This window comes from Lepisosteus oculatus, chromosome 4 (assembly GCF_040954835.1).
Source record: "Lepisosteus oculatus isolate fLepOcu1 chromosome 4, fLepOcu1.hap2, whole genome shotgun sequence".
Taxonomy (NCBI): Eukaryota; Metazoa; Chordata; class Actinopteri; order Semionotiformes; family Lepisosteidae; genus Lepisosteus; species Lepisosteus oculatus.
The window spans coordinates 51,074,881-51,096,069 of NC_090699.1; the positions used below are offsets into that span (position 1 = coordinate 51,074,881).

General features: G+C 37.0%; 1 protein-coding gene across 1 annotated transcript in view; it reads right to left on the minus strand.

Moving 5' to 3' along the window:
• Nucleotides 1–8,086, minus strand: part of rybpb (RING1 and YY1 binding protein b) — a 35,167-nt gene extending 27,081 nt beyond the window's left edge. Inside the window, exons 1-2 of the mRNA XM_015347286.2 lie at nt 7,954–8,086; nt 7,341–7,466 (exon numbers count right to left, since the gene is read on the minus strand). Of these exons, the coding sequence (XP_015202772.1) occupies nt 7,341–7,466; nt 7,954–7,985 (158 nt within the window). The 5' untranslated portion in view covers nt 7,986–8,086. The remainder of the gene's footprint in view (nt 1–7,340; nt 7,467–7,953) is intronic.
• Nucleotides 8,087–21,189: the final 13,103 nt, after the last annotated feature.

The window sequence follows — 21,189 nt, forward strand, 5'->3', positions numbered from 1 at the left end:
AGGCTCACACCTGCTTAGCTTCAGTGGGTTGCCAGTTGTGAGTTGCAGGGTGATATGGCTGCTGGCCAGGATGTATCACCAGGATAAAAACCCTGATATATGATAGAACAGCCATGTCAAAAACTGTCTGTCCCTGTGCTAGACCAAAAAAAAAACTTTGAGGAAAAATGAGGAAAATATTGCACCTGTTGTACAATGTTAAACTCAAATGTCGAAAGTTGAAAACAATCCGCTCCAGATGATAGAAACTTGCTGTATTTTGCCATCGTTGACAAATGGAGATAACAGCCACACTACTACCACTGGGTTTCTGCAACCCTGGTCCTGAAGAGCTGCAGTCCTGCAGGTTTTATAGGTAACCTTAAATGATCAGTAAGCAGAGATCTGGAAACATTAACTCCTTCCCATGAAGCAAATGACTCCTGGTATGGCATTTGAAGAACAGCACATGGCAACAGATACTTCAAGAAAATAATGTAATGACCAAGCTGCAGCACTTCCTAAACTGCAACTGATGAGTATGTATTCAACTATGTGAAATTGTGTGAAAACTCAAAATTTGAGACTATCTTGCATAAAGGAAGGTGATGCACTGTTTCAAACAATACAAACCAAACCAACTCCATCTACAGTAGGCACAGTGTGAACATATACTTAGATCATTTAATCCTAACTAAAATGAATAATTATAATGACTGTATAATCCCAAAGGTACCTTACATACCTCCTGCAGTATTCTGCCAGTCACACACTAAAGCACTATTCTATGGGTGGATGAATACAAAATGTACAGGAATTGCTAGCATGCATAGTACTCCAGAAGGACACTATACAATTTCATTTTTATCTCTTCCAGATTACTTTCCAATTCTTAGTTTCTGTGCAAACTGCACTCTCCTTTTTCTGTAAAACTTCAATTGCCCTTTCAATTAACTTCAAACTTCACTTGAATCAGTGACTTGCCATATTTAGAGAGACTGTACTGCTAGCAGTTTCTCCTGGAACCCCTTTGCAAAACATATCACAACACAAAATTCTTACATTCATATTGTGCTCTTTGGACTCACAAATGTTGCTTTCTAAAACCAAAGTAAATAACTGCTCAACCTTTAACCAATTAATCACAATCCTGAGAGGTACTTTCCAGGTGCTGTCTCGTCAGTGTATTCTGTTAACAACATGCCTGTATAATGTTCTTCATGGCATGATCACACAACTTCTTAGGACACTGTTGTTTTTAGATTAGCTGAGAATACGTGAATATAGTTTGATTTTAGATTTCTCTAAAATAACCACATTAATTCAAATGCTTCACTAAAAATCTTCAAATCAAACAAAGCAAATACATCTTGGAAGTTAAAAAGCACATACATTTTGAAAGTCCCATGATTTTATTTCTAAAACTATTTTGTTTCTCAACTAAACTGCCTTTCAGCAAGAGAACTTTTATAAGTAGGACACAGGATCAGGTTTGTTTCAAAGTACAGTATTTTAACATACATAAACCCTCCAAGAACATGACTGTACTATTATCAATTTTTCACAACACAAAGACTATGCATTTCTGATACAGAGCTAACTAACTAGTCTGATCTCATATTGGCGATACGTCAAAAGGAAATAAAAAGCATTACAACTCTTCTCTAAGGTCAAAATGACTTTTCAAAGTTTTTCAAAGAAGCCAAATAATTTACATTTCCAGCTACTAGTAGTCAAAGCGAGGAACCAAGTACCCACATCTTTAACACACACATGGTCAAGACTCTTGAATTTTTACCTGTGATACAGAAAACGTGTACATAGGTGATGCAACTTGAATTTTTTTTCCCCCCAATCTTAGTGTTGTGTGCAGTCCATGCGTCACAACCCTTTCTGTCTTCTTTCACTGTACAGAAATGGGACTATAATATATATTTTTAATATACAGAGTTACTGGCTACGAGGTACTTCTTAACATAATTCCACATCCATATGACACTTTTTCCTCCACTTTACCATATCTATATTACAGCTAATCGTGTTTCAGACAAAACTACACCACTACAATCCCACCAGTTTTCAAAAGGATGGCCAATGCAGGTGATGGGTCTTTATCAAGCTCCTCAAGACAATCACATAAGGCCATTTATTACGATCATTGCTCACACATTTTCACTACAACCTCCACAGTTCTTTCAGGGACATTCAGTTTGCATATGATGCCCCTGGCCCATGATTGGGAAAAGGCGTTTGAAAATCCAGTAGTCCTACAAAGTGTCCACGTCATGACAAGAGGGCTCTGCATGAATGCAGTTCCGTTGGTGGAGTGGAAAGCGGAAGCCCTTTGTGACATTTCTAAACTTAATGCATCATCTAATTTAGTACTTGGCGGGGGCTACACTTTATACTGCACGGATTTTGAATCCTTCCAACACAAGTGTCCATACACACTCTCTACCACTTTTACAGCCACGTCAAAACTCACCTGCTCAGATGCACTAAGTCCTGAGACCCATTTCTGCACTGCATTTGTCTATTGAACTGCTGGTATTCCATTTTTAAAAAACCTGCTGTATTAGCACTGCAGAACATTTGTATATAGCTTCTTGCATTTCTGGGCACTACTTAAAGTTTCCAATATATTTCATTTGTATTTTTAATGCACTATAATTTCCTTATTAAACCCTGAAAATGTGTAAAAGCTAAAGATAGTGCATTATGTAAGGCTCAAACCATAAGAAGTTGAAAAGGATAAACAACAGGACGAACACTACCACATAGCATCTAGGTTGGTTACAATATAGTTACTGTACACCTACAGCTAATGGTAACACTATTACACATTGGATCAAAAACAAGGCACATCAGATTTAACTTGGTAAAAGCTTTCAAGCCCAACTGAAAGAATGATAATCCATACTTCCTGATCCAGCCTTAAATTAAGTGCTATAAAAGGCAACAAAATCCCCAAATGTACAATTTACCATCAGACATTATAAAATATGACACTCATTGCAGGAAAAGAGAGCTCTAAACTACATCAACACCAAATCAGTAAGTGATTAAAACTGAAAGCAAGATTTTATATAATACATTACACCTTATCCATAGCAAAAGATGGACATCAACTGGTGTACAATGAATAATATTTAGTCATGACTGTTCAGGACAATTCAGACAGCTAATATCCACTTCTACAGCTTGCTGTATCAATATGCATAAATGCGTTCTGATATAGGCCTGCTTTTCTTAGCAGTACTTCTACTTAGTAAAAACACAGACCATTTAATATCACAAAAAATGAAGTTAATATTTAAGCAGGCAATTTTGGCATTCAAGTTTATAATTAGGTAAGGTTTCAATTCCTTTGGCACTGATCAAATTCAGAACATTCTTTAACATGATAAGATTAAGTTATCAGTCAAAATAAATAGGTTTTCAATATAATCTAGTTAGAATTTTTCTAAGCAACATAATGGGGGGTGAGGGAGGGAGAGAAAAGCAGTTTTTTAATGACAGTCTTTTAAAAGTTCTCATTCTGGGTATTTTGCATGAAAAGGCCAATTGACCTGAAATAACCTCTTCACTCACATCCCCCAACCATGCTACTAACACTGAGGCTGAACTGTCTTCAGCTGTAGAGGCCGCAGCTACTGCAAGAACTGTGACTTATCTTTGAAGCTGAGGTAATCAGCAATCAATGTTGTCAGGCAAACTATTTCCCTAAGTTTAGGAAAGCAGCCTAGCCCTAAGCATTTAAAGGTGCATTCATAGAAATACAATTTACCTACCCCTCTTTATTGCCTTGTGTAACTATTAACATCAGTAGGATACCATGTGAGGTTTATTCTATTACTTCCTCCAATGAACCATACAGTACCTGTTGTCTTATAGCAGCATGTACAACTACCACTGCCACAGAGGCCAAGACCTAAATACATCTGCCAATTAGAGAGGACTGTGTGCCAGTATATAAAACTGATCTACATATTAAAATCTAAGCCTAGGAGAAAATTATTCCTGAACTCAATACAGCACTATACACTATGAATTCAATATGCCACTGATCCACTTTTTATATGGATTTTTTTCAGTGCACTCTGGGAGATTCATTTATTGTCGTATTGTATCCATCTACAGTAATAAGACCATAACAAAGACGGATTGCTCAGACAAATAGAAAGAAGTTCTTAAGAACTGCATTTCAGCAATTCTGAAATTCTTTTCAGTACCTGAAAGGAACTATTTAAACAGCTCTGCTTATTTTGATTGAATCTACAGTCCCTCTTAAGACTGACCAACAGTTGCACATGAATCAAACTGTCAAAGTTAACAAACGCCTGCAATGATCAACCCACCATTAGATATTCACACAATGAAAACCAATATATTTTATCCCCCAAAAACAGCATGATTGCATCTCCAGAAGCGTTCCAGATATAAACCACAAAAACTGAAAAAAAGGCAAATAAAACAGTTCAGCTGTTGTTGTTGATTTGTATGGCTTCAAGCAGGCCAATCATCAGACAACTTGACAATTATGTCAATGAAAGGGGAATCTTACTGCTCAAATTAGTATATGACAAATATTTAATTGCATCACATGCATCTATTTCCAGACTTATGGGACATCTGCCATTTATTGATAGTGTGCCACTGAGGAAGCGCACGTGGTTTCTTTCCTGTTACCGTAACAAAAAGTAGCTTCAACCTGTACACTGTGTTAGACTCTGAGACAGCTGTTTCATTTTGGGATATCAGATAGAACAAAACAGCTCAACTTTCTAAAGTGGTAAAATCTCAAGTGTTTTCCCTCTGTATAAGTGCGTCAGCAAACAGTCATAATTTTACCACTACAGAAAAGGTTAATTCATGGGAATTCTTGAACTAGGGTATGAATTAGTCATATGTACATCCCACATTCATGAAGGCGCTTCCTCAGCGGTGTTTATAAACTTACAGAAAAGAAACAACCGGTAGTGAAGTATTAGCCACACTATTATGCTCATTATAACAGGTACAGGCAAACATAGTATTACAGTAACAAATTTAAATCCGTGATACACACCAAGAGATTTCAACTTATTCACCTGCAGACTCTTCCAAATGACATAGTTTAACCCTGAAGAACATAACTGTAAACGTTTGCATGTTTGATAAGACCCCCTAAGAAAATGAAGTATCAATCAAGCTTCAACATCGTGGATCAGCTAAACTGTCACGAGTAACACTGGATGTAATCAGCAACTTACAGAGCGCAGTTACACTTTTAAGTTCCTGTATCTGTAACTATGACACAGATGGTCTTGGCTCACACTAATATGTTACCAAAAGGTTCAGAATGACAAATGCTGTTTACAGCAAAGCTCTAGAAATGGGTGCATTATTAATAGGCCTTAATGTCACAAGTACAATCCTAGAACACTCCCATGACTATACCAGTTTTATCCGCGCTGTCCCTATATGACCAATCAGAATAATTATTTGCAACTGTACAACACTTTCCATCCCAAAAGATCCCCAAGTGCTTTACATACAGTAGTGGACTTAGTTCATCCAATACTGAAGAGCAGCACCCATCTTGAATTAAGGGGCAAGTTTAGCATACTGTGGAGTGGACTTTTGCCAGGACAACAGGGTTAACACCTACTTACAAAGTGCCATAGGATATTTCATGGCCAAGTAAACAGAACTGCATTTTAACATGTAATTTTAAGGTTGGCACCTCCCACAGCACAGTGTACCCTGTTACCATACTGGGGCAGTGGTTTGGAAATTCAGTCCATAGGCAAGAGTGGCACAATGGTCCACCAATACGATTTACAAAAGTGATCTGGAAATTGAGGATTAAACTAATCTACATTTAAAACAAGCTTCATTGGCTGTTTCTTTTAGGTTATGGTATCACAATTGGCTGCCTGTCAAATCCCGTGCGGACTTTAAAATCCTCATGCTCACCTGTAAAGCTCTGCATGGCTTGGCACCTCAGTACCTGTTTGAACTATTATCGCCCTACTCCCCACCTCGCAACCTTCGCTCTTCTAATTCTGCTCTCCTTAGTGTCCCCCAAGGCCATCTACATTGTATGGGTGACAGGGCCTTCTCCTGTTATGCCCCCAAGCTCTGGGACTCTCTGTCCAAGGATATCAGAGAGTCACTTTCTCTAAACTCCTTCAAATCCAGACTCAAAATCTTCTTCTTTAGAAAAGCCTTTACTTAACTGGTTCCATTCTTCACCCCTCTGCTTTTCTTAGTACCACCATCCACGGTCTCCTGTGTATATTGTAATTGTGATTTATTTTGTTTATTCTTTTTATTTATTGTTGTTGTCATCATTCTGTAAAGCGCTTTGAGAAGCCACCTTTAAAGGTGCTATATAAAATAAAGTTTATTATTATATTATTATAAACTGCAATCAACAAGTACAAATCCAAAGAACTCTTTAATGCTCGGCAGGGGAATGGAAATGCTATGCAGAATCATGGGAATAAGATGAAAATAAATAATTTGTTGAACATTTTCACTTTAGAAGATGAGAAGTGAAGTGGTACCCCCCCCCCCCAACATCAAAATCAACCCCCTCTCTGCAGAAACTTCTCAATGTTTTGAACACAGCCAAGTCCAGTGCAGTATCTCCAACAAGCCATGCCACCACACGATTGATGATCAACACTTCAAAAGTGCTAGTGATATCTTTAATGAAAGACTAAAATAATGACCATTCCTGCAGATCGTGTTGCGTGCTTTTGCATAACAATTCCAGCCACATTCCTATCAAGCAGTAAGCTTGGTGTGGATTTAAAACATATTTCAATTACTGACAAGTGATGTAACCTTGCAATTTATACAGTGCACCTAGCAACTAGAGTACTTCTCACAATAGGTTTTATGCCTAAAAGCAAAACTAGAACATGTCAGCAAAAGGCTACACAAAACATACATCTGGCAGCAGTAATAAAACAGGAAAACTTAAGTTCAATAAAGGCTCTCCTTCTCTCCAGGATTTTAAGATGACATTTAAAAAACTCCCTTATTTCTAAATAGACACAGCTGCTGGAGAAACGTTCGCTTCCCTCCTCCCCAGAAAAAGGGTTCTGAAATCTTTCGGTGAGTCAATGATAATTAAATTATGCGAGTTAATTCATATTTTAGATTTCACGTGGAACTATAGGATACACATTTATTTATACATGCATATGCTGTTACCTACTGTAGGTGTCTGCAATATCGTAAATCAACAAGTCAAACGAAATCTTGTACCTTCTTAACGCTATTAAAATTACAAAAATGGGAGAAAACAGCATGCACCAGTAAAAATAATTACAAAAAATACATTCTAGACAGCAAAGTGAGAATCATACCTTGTCGATGTGCCTTTTCTCACATCACAGATGCTGCATTTGAATGCTTCGGCACTGTTTCTAAAGGTGCAGACACTACAATCCCAAAAGCCGTCGTCTGCCGTAGGTTTGGCTTGTCTTTTTGGCCTTGGGAATTTAACAAAATAACGGTAAATAACATGCCCGCATTACATGAAACCCAGCAGCACTTTGAAGTAGATTCAGAGCATAAAAATACATAAACTCTTCGTGTCAGGAAAAAATATGAAATTATAGCTAATGTCGCGGAGCTTTCTTCGTCTTCCCTCCCCCTTGTCAATATATAAATAAAGACGCAAATCCAACGACTAAAAATGGCCATCGGACACTCAACTTTAATCACGCTGTATTATAATCCCACTGCGTTTTTTAAAAAAATGCCAGGCGTATCCCCTGTAAATTTCCCTTTGTCTGAAAGTGACTAGAGAGTAGAGAAAGAGAGACTAGCCGCCATAGCTGCACTATACAAGATTAGCCCTGGCACACAAACAGAAAGAGGGAGAAAACATCCGAATATCGACCCTTTCACGGCACTGAAATCTCCCCCAACCTTCACAAAACGACAGAAGGAGGCCCGAGCTAAACGGTTTTGTACCTGGATGGGCTCTTCTTGTCGCCCATGGTCATATATTTGTCTTCCAAAAAGAAGAAAAGGTCTTTTTTTTGTAATTAATAGTGTAGTGGAGTATCCAGATAGCGCTGCTGCTGAAGCTGCCTGCCAGTCTCACATTCACTGACCGACTACAGCAGGGCAAGGCTAGCGCAGACCGCGTGACTGCCAGCCAGCCAATCAGCGCCCGCCTCGGTTTAAAAGTCTGGCTAGAACGAGAAAAAGGTAGCCGTGTGGGTTTGCGAAAGGTGTGGAGTGGTTTGTTGTGCCCGGAACAAACTTCCATCCATCCACCCACCCGGGTTTCTGCCCGCTTGCCCTGGGGAAAGTCGCACCTCCAGGACAACCCCGCTGTAGAGAAAACGTTGCAGTAAGGGTGTGCACCCTTATTATCCCGGTAGCTTTGGGATCGCCCTGCAGAAGGAGATGATAAGTAATCGTCTCCTTGTGCGAAAAGCATCGTTAGACTAAAACGTGACACTCTCGATCAGAAGGTTTGATGAAGGAGATGGGTAGCGAGTCCCTACTGATGAAAGACATGGTCAGCAATCGCTCTCCGCAGCACACTTAGATATCACCTTAGTAATTTATAAACGGGGCGAATGGGACGTTTTAAAAAGATTTGCTTTCATGATTAAATAGTAATAACGATTGATTGCTATGATCAAACAGGCTCCCATCAACAAGAAGACGTAAATGTATTTTATCATTGAATCGGTGTTATTAAATATTTCCCCTTAAATGCATTACTCTGAACTGAAATGGTTAAAAAACATGACTCACAGTCCTTTCTGTTTGAATGACACGGGCGCTGAGTTGACGTGTCATCTGTCATGTCACTGAGTTTAGTATCTCCTTTGGTGGCCAAATGTTAAACAGGCTACCGTATTTAATCTCATTGTTCTTTTTTGTTCCTAATGACTAACCTAACCAGGGCTGTCAAAGACATGATCAAAAATAATGAAAAAAAGGAAACTTTTATTTCCAAGTATCACCGTGGTTCTACGAGATACTTGATGCGTGATACGTGGTGTACGTGGTACACCAGATAATCCCAGTAAATAAATTCTTCCAGTATATCTGAATGTTATCTTCTTAATCTATTTACATTCGAAAGAAAAAATCAATTTTTTACTCTTACATAGAATTCTAAAATTGTATTTCCTCAAAAAGTCTTAATGTACTGGTATTTAGAAATACAATTATTTGGGGTTTAAATACATTTTAAGTAGAAGAATAGGAGTATAGTTTGAAGGATGTTGTGAACCATTTACTGTATACTAGTGTTTCTGCAGCTGTCACTGGTACTTCAGAGGCCCTCACCTCACTTAAAGAAATGTGTCATCTGCGTGAAATAAAATGTTTCACGCCTTTTGACTATGGAAGCAGATCTGAAAATGATCAGTTGTGTTCATTTTATTTTTACCTGCACTGAAGTATTTCAGCAAAAAGAAACAGTCAGCTTCACAATCTAAGGTATCTATTATAAATGAATTCAGAGAACACAACACTAACTGATTTCAGCTTCCATTCTCACTTATAATACAATTGCGTTAGACTTTTCCCTTTTTAAGCAAAAAAGTGATCATAATTCAAGGTGTCTTCAAAATGCCCGCATTGTTCTCTGAGATGGCTTCACTATTTTCTAAAATAATTGAAAGATGATTTTCGTAGAGTGTTTAAATGTGGTTTTTAAAGACCATTCAATTATTGCAGACAATCTGAATTGGTGTGCAAACTTCATTATATGTCTCCTTTCTATAATCTGTAAAATAAAAAACTACACGGGAAGAAGGGATGCTTACATTTCAAACATTTTTACTTAAAATTAAGCAGCAATGTTGGGAGTGCATTTCCAACAAAATAGGAACCATATTTGAACCGTTTTTAGCTACCAGGAATCCAAACAATCAATGTGCTACATATTGTAGTACATGACTGCCTGAAGACATATAAACCAATGGATTTACATGCAAAGAAGAAATTAAGTAAACAAGCCTCCAGTGCTATTAATGTGATTATTGATAACCATCTAAAGGAAATTAAACTGGAACACGGCACAACGTTTTTGTTAGCATATCAAAATGATGAATGAGAAAAGATTTTCTCAAACAAAATGTTTTCATTCAATCTTACAGTTTGATGTTTGTCAGTTCCTGGTTACTAGCATCACAGCAGAATGGGGAAAATGCTGCATCAAACTCTCCAGCTGTCGATTTTAACACCTTCTGCATGGAGCAGTGTCTGATCAATTACAATCTCAGCGATAGTTGCCATCAATATGAAAGTCATACAAGAGTAGTTTTTATCAGCCACAACCTTGCATGGGATTTATGCAGTACAAGAGAGAAGTGGGGTGAAAAATAACCCAAATAAATTGTAAATGTTTCATTTTAAAGTTGAATGCTCAAAAGGAATCCGAGCAGTTATTCGGGGTCAATCCATGAAACAATAAATAATTCTACATTTGCAGGGATATAAGATTTTTTAAAATAAACAGTTTACTTTATCTCTTGATGGTAACCAGCAGTGGATTATTCACGCTGTAAAGTTAAATTTAACACTTGTTGAAGAACTAATGGAGTGAAAAAAGCAACAACCATGAGGTCACATAAGGAGATCATCTGTTACCTGGAAACTGTGCAGATTACATTTTATCTGTTCTCTCATGCACTCTTCAAGGCATGAGTGGGATTTACTCCTGTTAAGAACTAGAATGACACACGGGGCTATGTGGTACTCATACTCATAGCCTTAGTCTCACTCTTCATGCACTTCTATGCAGATATCAGATAACTTGTTAGCAACAGCAGCAGGAGCCCTGGGAAAAAGATGGAAGAGATGACACACCCGTGCAATTAATGAGATAAATGTAATAGTTTCGGCCAATTGTGATATTTATTTTCAAAAAATAAATAAAGATAATGTTGTCAGTCAAATAAATAATTATGCACTGTTTAGTCTGCCACAAAGTTTAATGCTCATGATGTACTTTTATGTGTAGTATTTCTGGGTAAATAGAAAACCCTATTAAACCTGATACCAAATGCACGATTTCACATTTGACCTTCATTCTCAAACAGGTTGTTTCAGGTTGAGCATCCAATGACACATCAGTTTCAATTTCCTACTAAACTAAAGACTAAATAACACTTTAAGTGATGTGTAAGCATCAAGTCCTTTGTTAGTTAATTAGGTGACAATGTCTGTTCTTCAAACAAATCATTTAAGGGATCGGAGTTTATAATGAAGGTGTAATGTGTAGTTAGAAGTAAGAACACAAAACTCTGTTAATATTGCTTGAAAATCAGGTGCATCTCAGAGCTGTGATGCGCAGCTCTTGGCTTTAAACAACACCTTGCTGTTTGTCTTTTCATCAGATCAGCTCCTGAATATTACAAGACAGCGCAGTCATCATTTATTCTCTATCACTGAATTTGTTTATTTAAATTACCCGTATAAAATAATCTTAACACTTTTTAATTCACTGAGTCTATGGACGCCTATGTCTGCTTTCATCACAGAAAGGGTTATGCCAATGTTGGATGGATGACAGTGAAATAGTATTGAGCTTTCAAAGGTACAAAGTGAAATGAAAGATACTCTAACCTTTTGTTTTTGTAAACAATAGAAATGTGCATGAAATAAAGTCAGTATAACCAGGCAACAAAAATAAAACAGATCCAAGAAGTGACTGGAAATGAGATGTTATTTATACAACACCACATTTCTGTAAATCTTCATTACTAATAACAGGTATGCTAATTAGCATTGCACTAACAAGCTGACGAATAGATTTCAGCAGGGTGGCTTTGATCTCTGAGGCCTGCTACTGACAAGCCCTTGCTGCTAAACACCATCAGCTTTCAAAGACTTTGGGAAGACCCCATGATTTTGTAGTTCTTTTGCAAAGGCCTTGAGTAACAGTTTGTAATATTACAATTTGCAGGTTGGATTCACCAAATTCAGTACAATAGAAAATGCAAGTAATAAAATTTAAAGCCTGCTAAAATATTAGAAGTATGCACTAACTTAAGAGAAGACAACTACAAGTTGTTTTTCTGGAACAAATTGCAAAGCGGAGGTGGCTAGTGTTGGAAATGTGAGAGACCGTGTGAAAAAGTCCAATAAGATAAGGGGGACACATTATTAATCTTTTGGTGCGTTCTTTGGGGAAATACATACTTTTCTATTAACACGGGTAACCTCTTTGCCTTCTCTGGGATTTAAATCCTTTAAGCAGATAAAGGTTAAATACACTCAGTATAAATCTCAAACAAGGGAGAAAATCAAGAGAATGAAGAAAAAGTACAAAATGTTTGGAATCTTTCAAAATGTAGGAACAGGCAGACTATATCAACAAATTGAGAATGCCTCATCTTCTTTCTAGCGACAAACAATGTAAATAAAAATAATTAAGAAAAGTCAAACCAAAAGTCAAATCTTACGGCATTTAAGTCTACCAGAGATAAACTATTCTCTGTTCAGCTTACATTTCAAAATGCATGCTGTTTGTATCAGGATTTGAAGAAAGAGTAAGTGCATTCAAGCCAGATCATGCAAATGTAGATATTCTTCTAAAACAAATGAATGACTAAACAAACAGTTGTTTCGCTTACCAGACAGGCTCTTTGCTTTGATATCACCAAATCCCTAGTGCAAGTGTTGAAGCCATAGGAGGCCTCCCTCAGTCATGGGTACAGCCTTCACTCTGGGAGAGGTGAAGCGTGAATCATTAGGCCTCATTAACAGTTTTCCAGAGCTCAAGGTCCCATTGTGAAACCATTTCTGCTCCACAGAAGATATTTATGCTGCTGGATTTCTGTCAACAAAGGCATCCCAAATATTTATTCTGTCATTAAGTATTTGTTTCATACATTACTTTTCAGACTGCATATGATTTGGACAGGCGTGAAGTGTAGTGTGGAGCAATGGTTAAAGCTCTAGACTTATAGATGGAAGGTTGTGGGCCTAAATAATTTCTGGTCCTTTTAATCAAGGTATGTCTTTTCGATTGCTCCTGTAAAATGCTCATCACTATAAACAGCTACAATGCAAGTTGCTTTGCAGTAAACAGTGTCTAATCATATATATTAACATTGTTTCATTGCAATTTTTTTTGTCTCATTCAGTTATGCAAAATTCAGCAGGGTTTGGTGCCTGGCCAAGGTTTCCAACAAATTGTCTCAAGGTTTTCCATGTGAACTCCTTCTTTTATTTTTTAAAAATATCTGTCCTAACTGTGACACTTTCTCAGCAGTCAGAAGGCTTTGTGCTATTCCCAATCAAAAATTCATTTGAACTTACTATCTGCATTGTCATGTCATGAAAGAAAGAATGCTCTGTCTGTGAAAGTATGATCTCCGGGTGTTTAAATCCCATCCTCTGTTACAGTTATAAATATCCATGAAGCAAAATGGGCACATTTCATTTTTCTAACGACACATTTTGGATATGTTTCTTTTGTTGTAAAAATGACAATTAAGGTTATGGCTGTCACGGAGGTTTAGAAAGCTGTGCAGTCTGAAGCTTACACAGCTAATGCTACTGCTAGAAGACCGATTCTGGACGATCTACGATGGAGTAAGTTATGAATGAACTGTAAGTCTATTGAAATGGGAAAAGGTCACGTTACACAAAAGAACACATTATCCTTCATTTACAGAGATTTAAATATTAACAAAGCAATGAGAATAATAAAAGTAGCAGGAAATTAATTCTGAATTCTTTCACAAAAATGGTTAGTTCCACATTGTAAAATAAAAGTAAATGGTAAAAGAGTTTTGGGGCCGATCTTCTGTTAAACTACCTGTCCTCTAACATATAGGATTGCTTTCTAATCCTATGCTATCTTTGATAAACAATCGTATTTAGTTGTGGGATGGGACTATATAGACACAACATTATGAGGTATGAAACAGACTCCAAGTGGAAGGGAAATAAGAACCAGATGCGTTTCTTTTCTCTTAATTACTCACTTTAGTAGTACAGCTTTTTTAAAACAAACTAATCCATGTAGAGATCCTGTATATCTTATAATGATTTCTTTTGATGTGCTGTTATGTTTTTAACAAAAGTGTACTTGCTTAGAATATGGCACCTGACAAAAACAATTAATATCAAATTTCTTTAACAAATTACAGCAGATTAAAAAGCACAAGTACCCAGATGACATACATATTTAAGGATATAAGGATATAATTAAGGATATAGTTATATACTGTAAATACCTATAATCAATTATGTGCTATACCATCACCAATTAAGTACAAATAAAGCAAAAATTTCATGTTTTTCAGGGTTAAAGACAGATTCAAAACATACCAGGTATTTTTCATGTGTGTTTATTTAGAAGTTCAAATCACACTTCCTCAGTTTTCTGTCAAGAAAGGTGTATACATATACTGTAGAAGTTACAATGCTATGAATGTGGTTTATGAATTATATTTTTGTAAAAATGTTTGTGGCTCTTGTAGTCCACACATAGATTTATTCTGTTTTCTTCTTTTCACTATAGCTTTTACAACACCTGATTTATTTTAAATCACCTCAAACCCATTAACAAAAGACAAGGCAGGCACTACTGTACCATTCAGCTGAAACTTCAGTGGAAAGAGTCCAAGACAGAGCATCCAGACTGATCTTAGAACTGAAAGTAACACCACAAAAAACAGACGTTGGATACTGAAGCTGTTCTTCGCCAAATTTAAAGAAAATCCTCAACTGAAATGTCCTCCCACTTGCTACTTCATTCCCATCACAGCACAGGAGGACAAAACCCAGGAGCACAGGGAGGTGAGATTAAGAAACAGAAGAATGCTTTGGGTAGAGGAGAAATCAACAAACTGCAAAGTGAATTTTGGAGTTATTTCAAGAACCACTCCAAAGATATTCCTGGATCACTACTTCCCTGTCACCTATAAAACAGCACATAAACTCAATGCCAAAGTGGGAAAAGAGTGGCTTCATTTAATCTGAAAATATATCTGTAAGAAGGTATACAAAATGTAGTGAATAGCTGTGTTTCTACTTGTATCCCAGTCCTTCTCAAAATGAAGATTTGTTTCCCAATAAAAAGTACCACTGTATATCAGATTACATTTGCCGGTAATCCCAGTTTGGACCAATTGCTGGGCCACATCTGCAAACTAGGTTGTGATAGGGATGATGATTTATACTGCCTGAACTTTAACCCTGACCATTTATGCCAGTTTACTAATTTACTCTGCAGTTTATTTATTATCCTTTTTGTCTACATGTAAATCTGTTTCATTTCAACAGACATTTTAATTGACAAGCAAACACTGAAGCACGCATTGCAAAGTGCAGCTGGAAGGAGTTTCTCAAAGGAAACAGGAAAGGCTGAACAGAATGACGGATAGGTGTTCACTGAACGGTGTTACAACACTCAGACCAACTGGGTGACAATCATTTTGCTGACATCTCCATTTCAATGTTATAACGCAGTGATATTTGTGTTGTTTTGGTTAAAAAGAACCTCCTAGAAATTCCAGCCACTGCCTAACAAGACAGACAGATACACAGACACACGCCTTTGATATTTGCATGACAAAGCCCTTATCCTTGTAAACAAATGGGGACTGCATGTTCTGAAAGAGTTTAACTGAGGTCAGGACCCAACGGAATTATGTGGTGAGGGAGAAGTGTTTAAATATGCCCCCAGTTAAAGGGCAAGCACACAGCTCTGTGTGACAGTTAACAGCCTCTGTATTTGTTCCTGTATGCAGCTCCTGCTTACCATCTAAGTACAAGGGCTAAATTTTGGCAGGAAACCAGAAACAGCTTTAAAACTGATGATAGGGGACAGATAAGGAGGAGCACTGAAAAGGCTGCCAAGTCTTCAGGAAGGAAGATCACTCCATGAGGACTTGGCTGTGTCACAGTCTGTGCATAACAATTTGCAGTCATGTTGACCACTTTTCATAGAAAGAGTGGGAAGTTTGTGTAATTACAGGGCACGTGTAATGCACCTACACTGGAAACCTCACCAAGCTGAAACAGTGCAACAGTAGAGAACAATAACACAGCTTCATGTTTTATGAATGAAATCAGAGACAGGCAAATCACAGCAGTGAAATCTGAAGGAAGGCATCACAATTTGCAGAATAATAACTAAGGTGGAAACAGGAATTACTCCTCAACATTCCACATTTTGTTCTTAGTAAAGTGCAACTGGAGATGAAAAGAAAACTTAACAGGCTACCTTATATTAAAGATATCGTATGGATGTTATAAAAAAAAGTATCCAAAATAACTCCATGTAAGTCTTCCCCTAATGAAATATACATTCAGCTTTAAGAATAAGCTGAGATACTTGATATTCAAACTAGCCTGTCCTTTCAACTGAAAGAAAATACAGTAGATTTAAATCTTGTCAGGACAATGTGCATGCTGTTAAGAGAATAACCTGGATTTTAAATACATTCTAAGCAATTGATAATTTTTAAAATGACCAAAAGCCAATTCTCATTCACATTTCCCCTACGATATCATTTTAAAAACAAATGCTGAGCAACTCCTATCGGCATACAGTACAAGTAATAATTCTTTACTTTGTCCTTCTTATTTTATTGAATCTGTACACTGTTGTACTAAAATTTCAAATATGGTAGGTTCTAGTTTATTAAAGATGGACTTGTATGACAATATGTGAGGCTAGACACAACAATCTATATTATAAATCATTGTCTTAAGATTGAACATTTTTAATCAGGTAATGAAAATATTTGTGTCACATTCTGAATTATGTTGTTGCAGAACATTCCAGTGATAATAATAAGTGACATTTTCATTATAACATTTGACGACTGGATAAGTGTTATCTGTAGATGCATATTTTAGTGTACTGTGTTTTTTTCTTTTTTTCTGATCAATAAAAGCCCTGTACATTTAAAGGAGATTTTATTTCTGGAGACAGCTATTATGGTACAGAGTAAAACCTGCTACACTGAGTTCCCCTAATATACTTATTTAAGGAACATGTGGGTCAAACAATATGACATATTAGCTACCATTCCCTTCTGTTCAAACTTTAACTACTATGTTTTTCACTCAGTGGATAAAACTGAGTAAAAAATTAATCTCTCTATCCCTATCAGTATTTATGTACATACAGCTCTAATGGAACAATCCCCAATTTATTCAAGAGAGGATACATCCATCAAATTTCAGGAGGGCAAAGCAAATGACTTCAATGTTGCCTTCACACTCATTTTCAAGTGACCTTGGTATGCATTATGGAGACATTTAAACTCCCCAAGAGCAGAAATCTTTCACATGTTATTGTTAGAATGCAGTTTGATATGTTATGACCACAAAAAGGGTGACAAGGCTCATAACCGTCCAGAGCCTTTGACTGTCCTGTATTAACCATAGAAAAGTATTATGGATCTCAAGAGGACAACCTTGCAGCATCATAATGTAGTATATAAAACCTTCTTCTACCTCATTTGTCTCCCATATATGGTACTGATACAAAACATTCAAACATGAGATTTATATATTTATTGTCTTTAGCTGTGCATACAAAATTATGAATAATTCTATGGAAAGAAATAAAAGGCAAACATTATACTGACTTAAAGCCGCAGAAAATCTGGACCTGTTTTGCAGTTTACATAAGTAGACTATGGAGACTATAGTATACAAAAGGAGACTATGGGCTCAGTTTAAGATCGCTTTCCCCAAGAAATGTGTTAAAGTTTTAGACCAGACAGAAATCTTTTTTTTTTAACCAAGCACTAAGAGAGTGGGAAGTAAAAAATTAACAGGATGCTGGGATTTGTTTCTCCACAAAGGTCGAAAAGTAGAATTTAGATTTATTTTTTAAGTTACGAGTATTTTTTTTCTCAGTATAAACATATGGCTGGCTGTATTTGATAAAAATGTTTTCATTGAGGTATTTACAAAAGACAGGATGTTTGTTGAAGCACTAGTTTTCAAAGCCCTGTTTTGTAGGTTTTTAAGTTGTTATAAAAATGGTGCAAAGTTGGAAATCATTCTATTAACCACAGCATTGACACATTACAATTCAATTCTCTAGCTAAACGTCACTACCTGAAAAGTCATTTTTATATGACTTGTATCAAACTATGACTTTCAGGAAGTTATGGAGAAACCTCTGCATTTACATGTAGCAGCTAAATGTGGTTCAGTGATGTGTATTTGCGTGTATTGTTGTTTCTTTTTGGGAAAGTTGTTTTCAATTTTTTAAATATAATTCACAAGCAAAGCATTAAACTAGACAAAGAACAAAGCATTTCCTAAGCAACTCCCCTTGTACTAGAATAAATTGTTCGTGGAAGAATCCTTTCCCCCACTTTATCTTGACTTAATGACTAAATGAGATGAAAATCTCAGTTGTAGTCTGCACATCACCACATGTTGGCTTGAAAGAGGGTGCTACAAAAGAGCCATACATTCTGAGCACTATTAAATTATCAAGCCATAAATTTAACATGCGCTTGTGAAACTACCCAAATAAGCATCTGTGTTCAGTATGTTTGCCCTTGAAGAAGATGGCGAGGGGTAGACTCCTGCCAGCCCCACAGACTAAGAGGAAACCCCAGCATAGAGCTGAATGCTTCTGTGAAGTCATAGGACAGTGAGTTCCAGAGAAAGTGTTGACTGAACTGTGCTCAAAACCTACACAAAAACTTTATTCTTCATCCGGAGACATGGCCTGAGGAGAAACACTTGAGACATTCACACCAGACTTGGTCTGTGTCAAATTAAAGAGGGCTGTTTTCTCTCTGAGGACAAGCATTCCAATTTTTCAGCTCTTCTTCTCTTCAGTGCCATTAATGATTCCTCTGAGGCAGCTAGCAGTCTTTATAGCACGTTTCATGTTAATTTAGCAGTAGACTTCAGATATTTGTACAACTATAACATAGCACAGAAAGAGCTTGGGATACCGTAGGTTACTTGAGACATATGGCAGCTTTTTCTTCTTGTAAGCTTTTTGCCATTTGATTTTCCTGAAAATAGGGATTATCTTCCTTTGGATTTAAACAGATTTTATGGTTTGTTTTTACATTAAAAGGCACATACTTTACCAACATATGTTGTTTTATTATGCTTTAAATTAAAAATAGAAGCAATATTCATATAATCATATTCATATAAACTTTCCTATAGATGACCAATAAATGCGTATACTCGTTCCACAATTCTTTGCACAAATGTATTAGGTTATTTTTACAACAGTATACATATAAACTGTTCAGCCATTGCAGCCCAGATCGAGTCACTCTTCTAATACGTTTTAAGACATATGAAATGCTTTTTAATGATTTATTAATAAATGAAAGGTACATCTGGTGATTGTTTATTGCTGGATAAGATATGATTACTTTTTACCACTGACTGAAGCAGTCTTGATTAGTTCTGCTATCGCGGGCTTCTTGTAAACGCTCTGCAGTTTGAGTTTATGGACATGTGGCTTTATTTTCCACAGCACAGCTGAACTAAGTAGTCAGCAATCCCGGTGGTCTGTACGAATGTGGGTGAAGGAACAATTCACAGCTTGGTAAAGCATTTAGCGATCAAAGACGGCAGTAACTGCAACAGCAACAGCCCCAACACGCCCAGCATGCTGTCATTATAGCTTGTCTTCTTATTTCTGTCGCACGGACATTTTTGGCATAGTAATTTTGGGGGTTTCAGGTTTGTATGTGTTCTGCCATTTTTATTTTGTTTTTGTCAATTTTGTTTTATTTGTTTTGTTTTTTTCCATACCGGGGCACTTTTTTCCCCTTGGTATACTACAATAGCTCTCCTCCTATCATACATAATACACCACAGTAAATTCATTAGTCCTGCCTCTGCAAAAAATACATTACTCGCTAATATTATATTTAAGGGAAAATAGCTGTGATGATTTAATCTCTACGCTCTTTTTAAGGTAAGTATAGGCTTTCAAAGACACGCACAAATAACGGTAGCAATCGAACCGACTACCATATGAAGTGACGTGACAAGCATTACGCAATTCGAACCTGAGTGGATGTCTACTTGTCTTGCCGAGGAGCCCTCGGGATAGATAATCATTATCAGACAACGCCTCTTGAGATGTTTCCTCTGAGCCTTTGTCCCGACACACCTGTGCTGTCTGCAGTGCAGCTCTGACATCTGAAGGAGGAAAAAGAGCTGTCAGTCACCGAACAGTTTCTCCTGTCTTGTTAACAGACACACTAGAATAAGCTGTTCTATTCTGTGATGGATGAACACACAAGGGGGGTCAACGCTCTCTGGCTGCTCTGACAAATGATGACAAAGAAGCCAAATTCTTTGATGAGACTAACCTCATAGAAATCTAAAAAAAACATCATACTAATCATCAGAATTTTAATCCTTGGTTATTCAAGAGGAGTCGTGTTTTAAATTTGTGACAGCATCACGTCTTAATGACCCTCAGTTTGACCTGAGTCTGCAGATAATTGGGAAAGAAATTACCAAGAAGACTTGAGGAGACAAACTGAGTTGCTGAAGCTCAAAGCTCAAGAAATGGACGGTCCTGAGAGGACAGGTTCACTCATTGCATTTTAGTGCAGTGGTGGAGGAAGGGGGATGATAGCAGCATACAATATATCTGACATCCCCCTTTAAAGACCTTAAACATTTTTCTATCATCTCTGATTTGTTTTTTTTCTGTATGTGTGCATGTTTGACTCCCCTTCCCCCATTCGACACACATTATTTCAGCTGCCTTATCTTGTCTTGCTTCCTACTTCAACAAACAACATTAGCCTGACTTACTACATCACTACATTCGTGCATGGACATTGCACAATATAAAAACCTTGTTTTGTTTTTGTGTGTGTCAAAGAGAAGATTCCATAAAATTGAAACAGTAGAATGTATTCTTAACAACTCTGGAAGCTGCAGCTACTGCTGTCCGTAAATGTTCCAAAAAGTAAAAAAAGAATAATTTTTCTATAAACACCTAACCAGCTTTCAATATCTCAATTCATTGAACACATTTTTGACACTACTTTTCAATCCATCTGGTTTTCATGCCTCCATGTCTGTTTTATGAGGAATCTGTTAAAGAAGTGTTTTGTTATTTTTCTGTGCAAAGGCCGCCCACGTAAATGAAACCTAAATTAACATGTCCAAAATGTGTCAAAGGAGATGCTTGTGGGGTTTCATGATTGGAAAACAAACACTGAGGAATTAAGAGGTCACTACAAATTGTGTCCT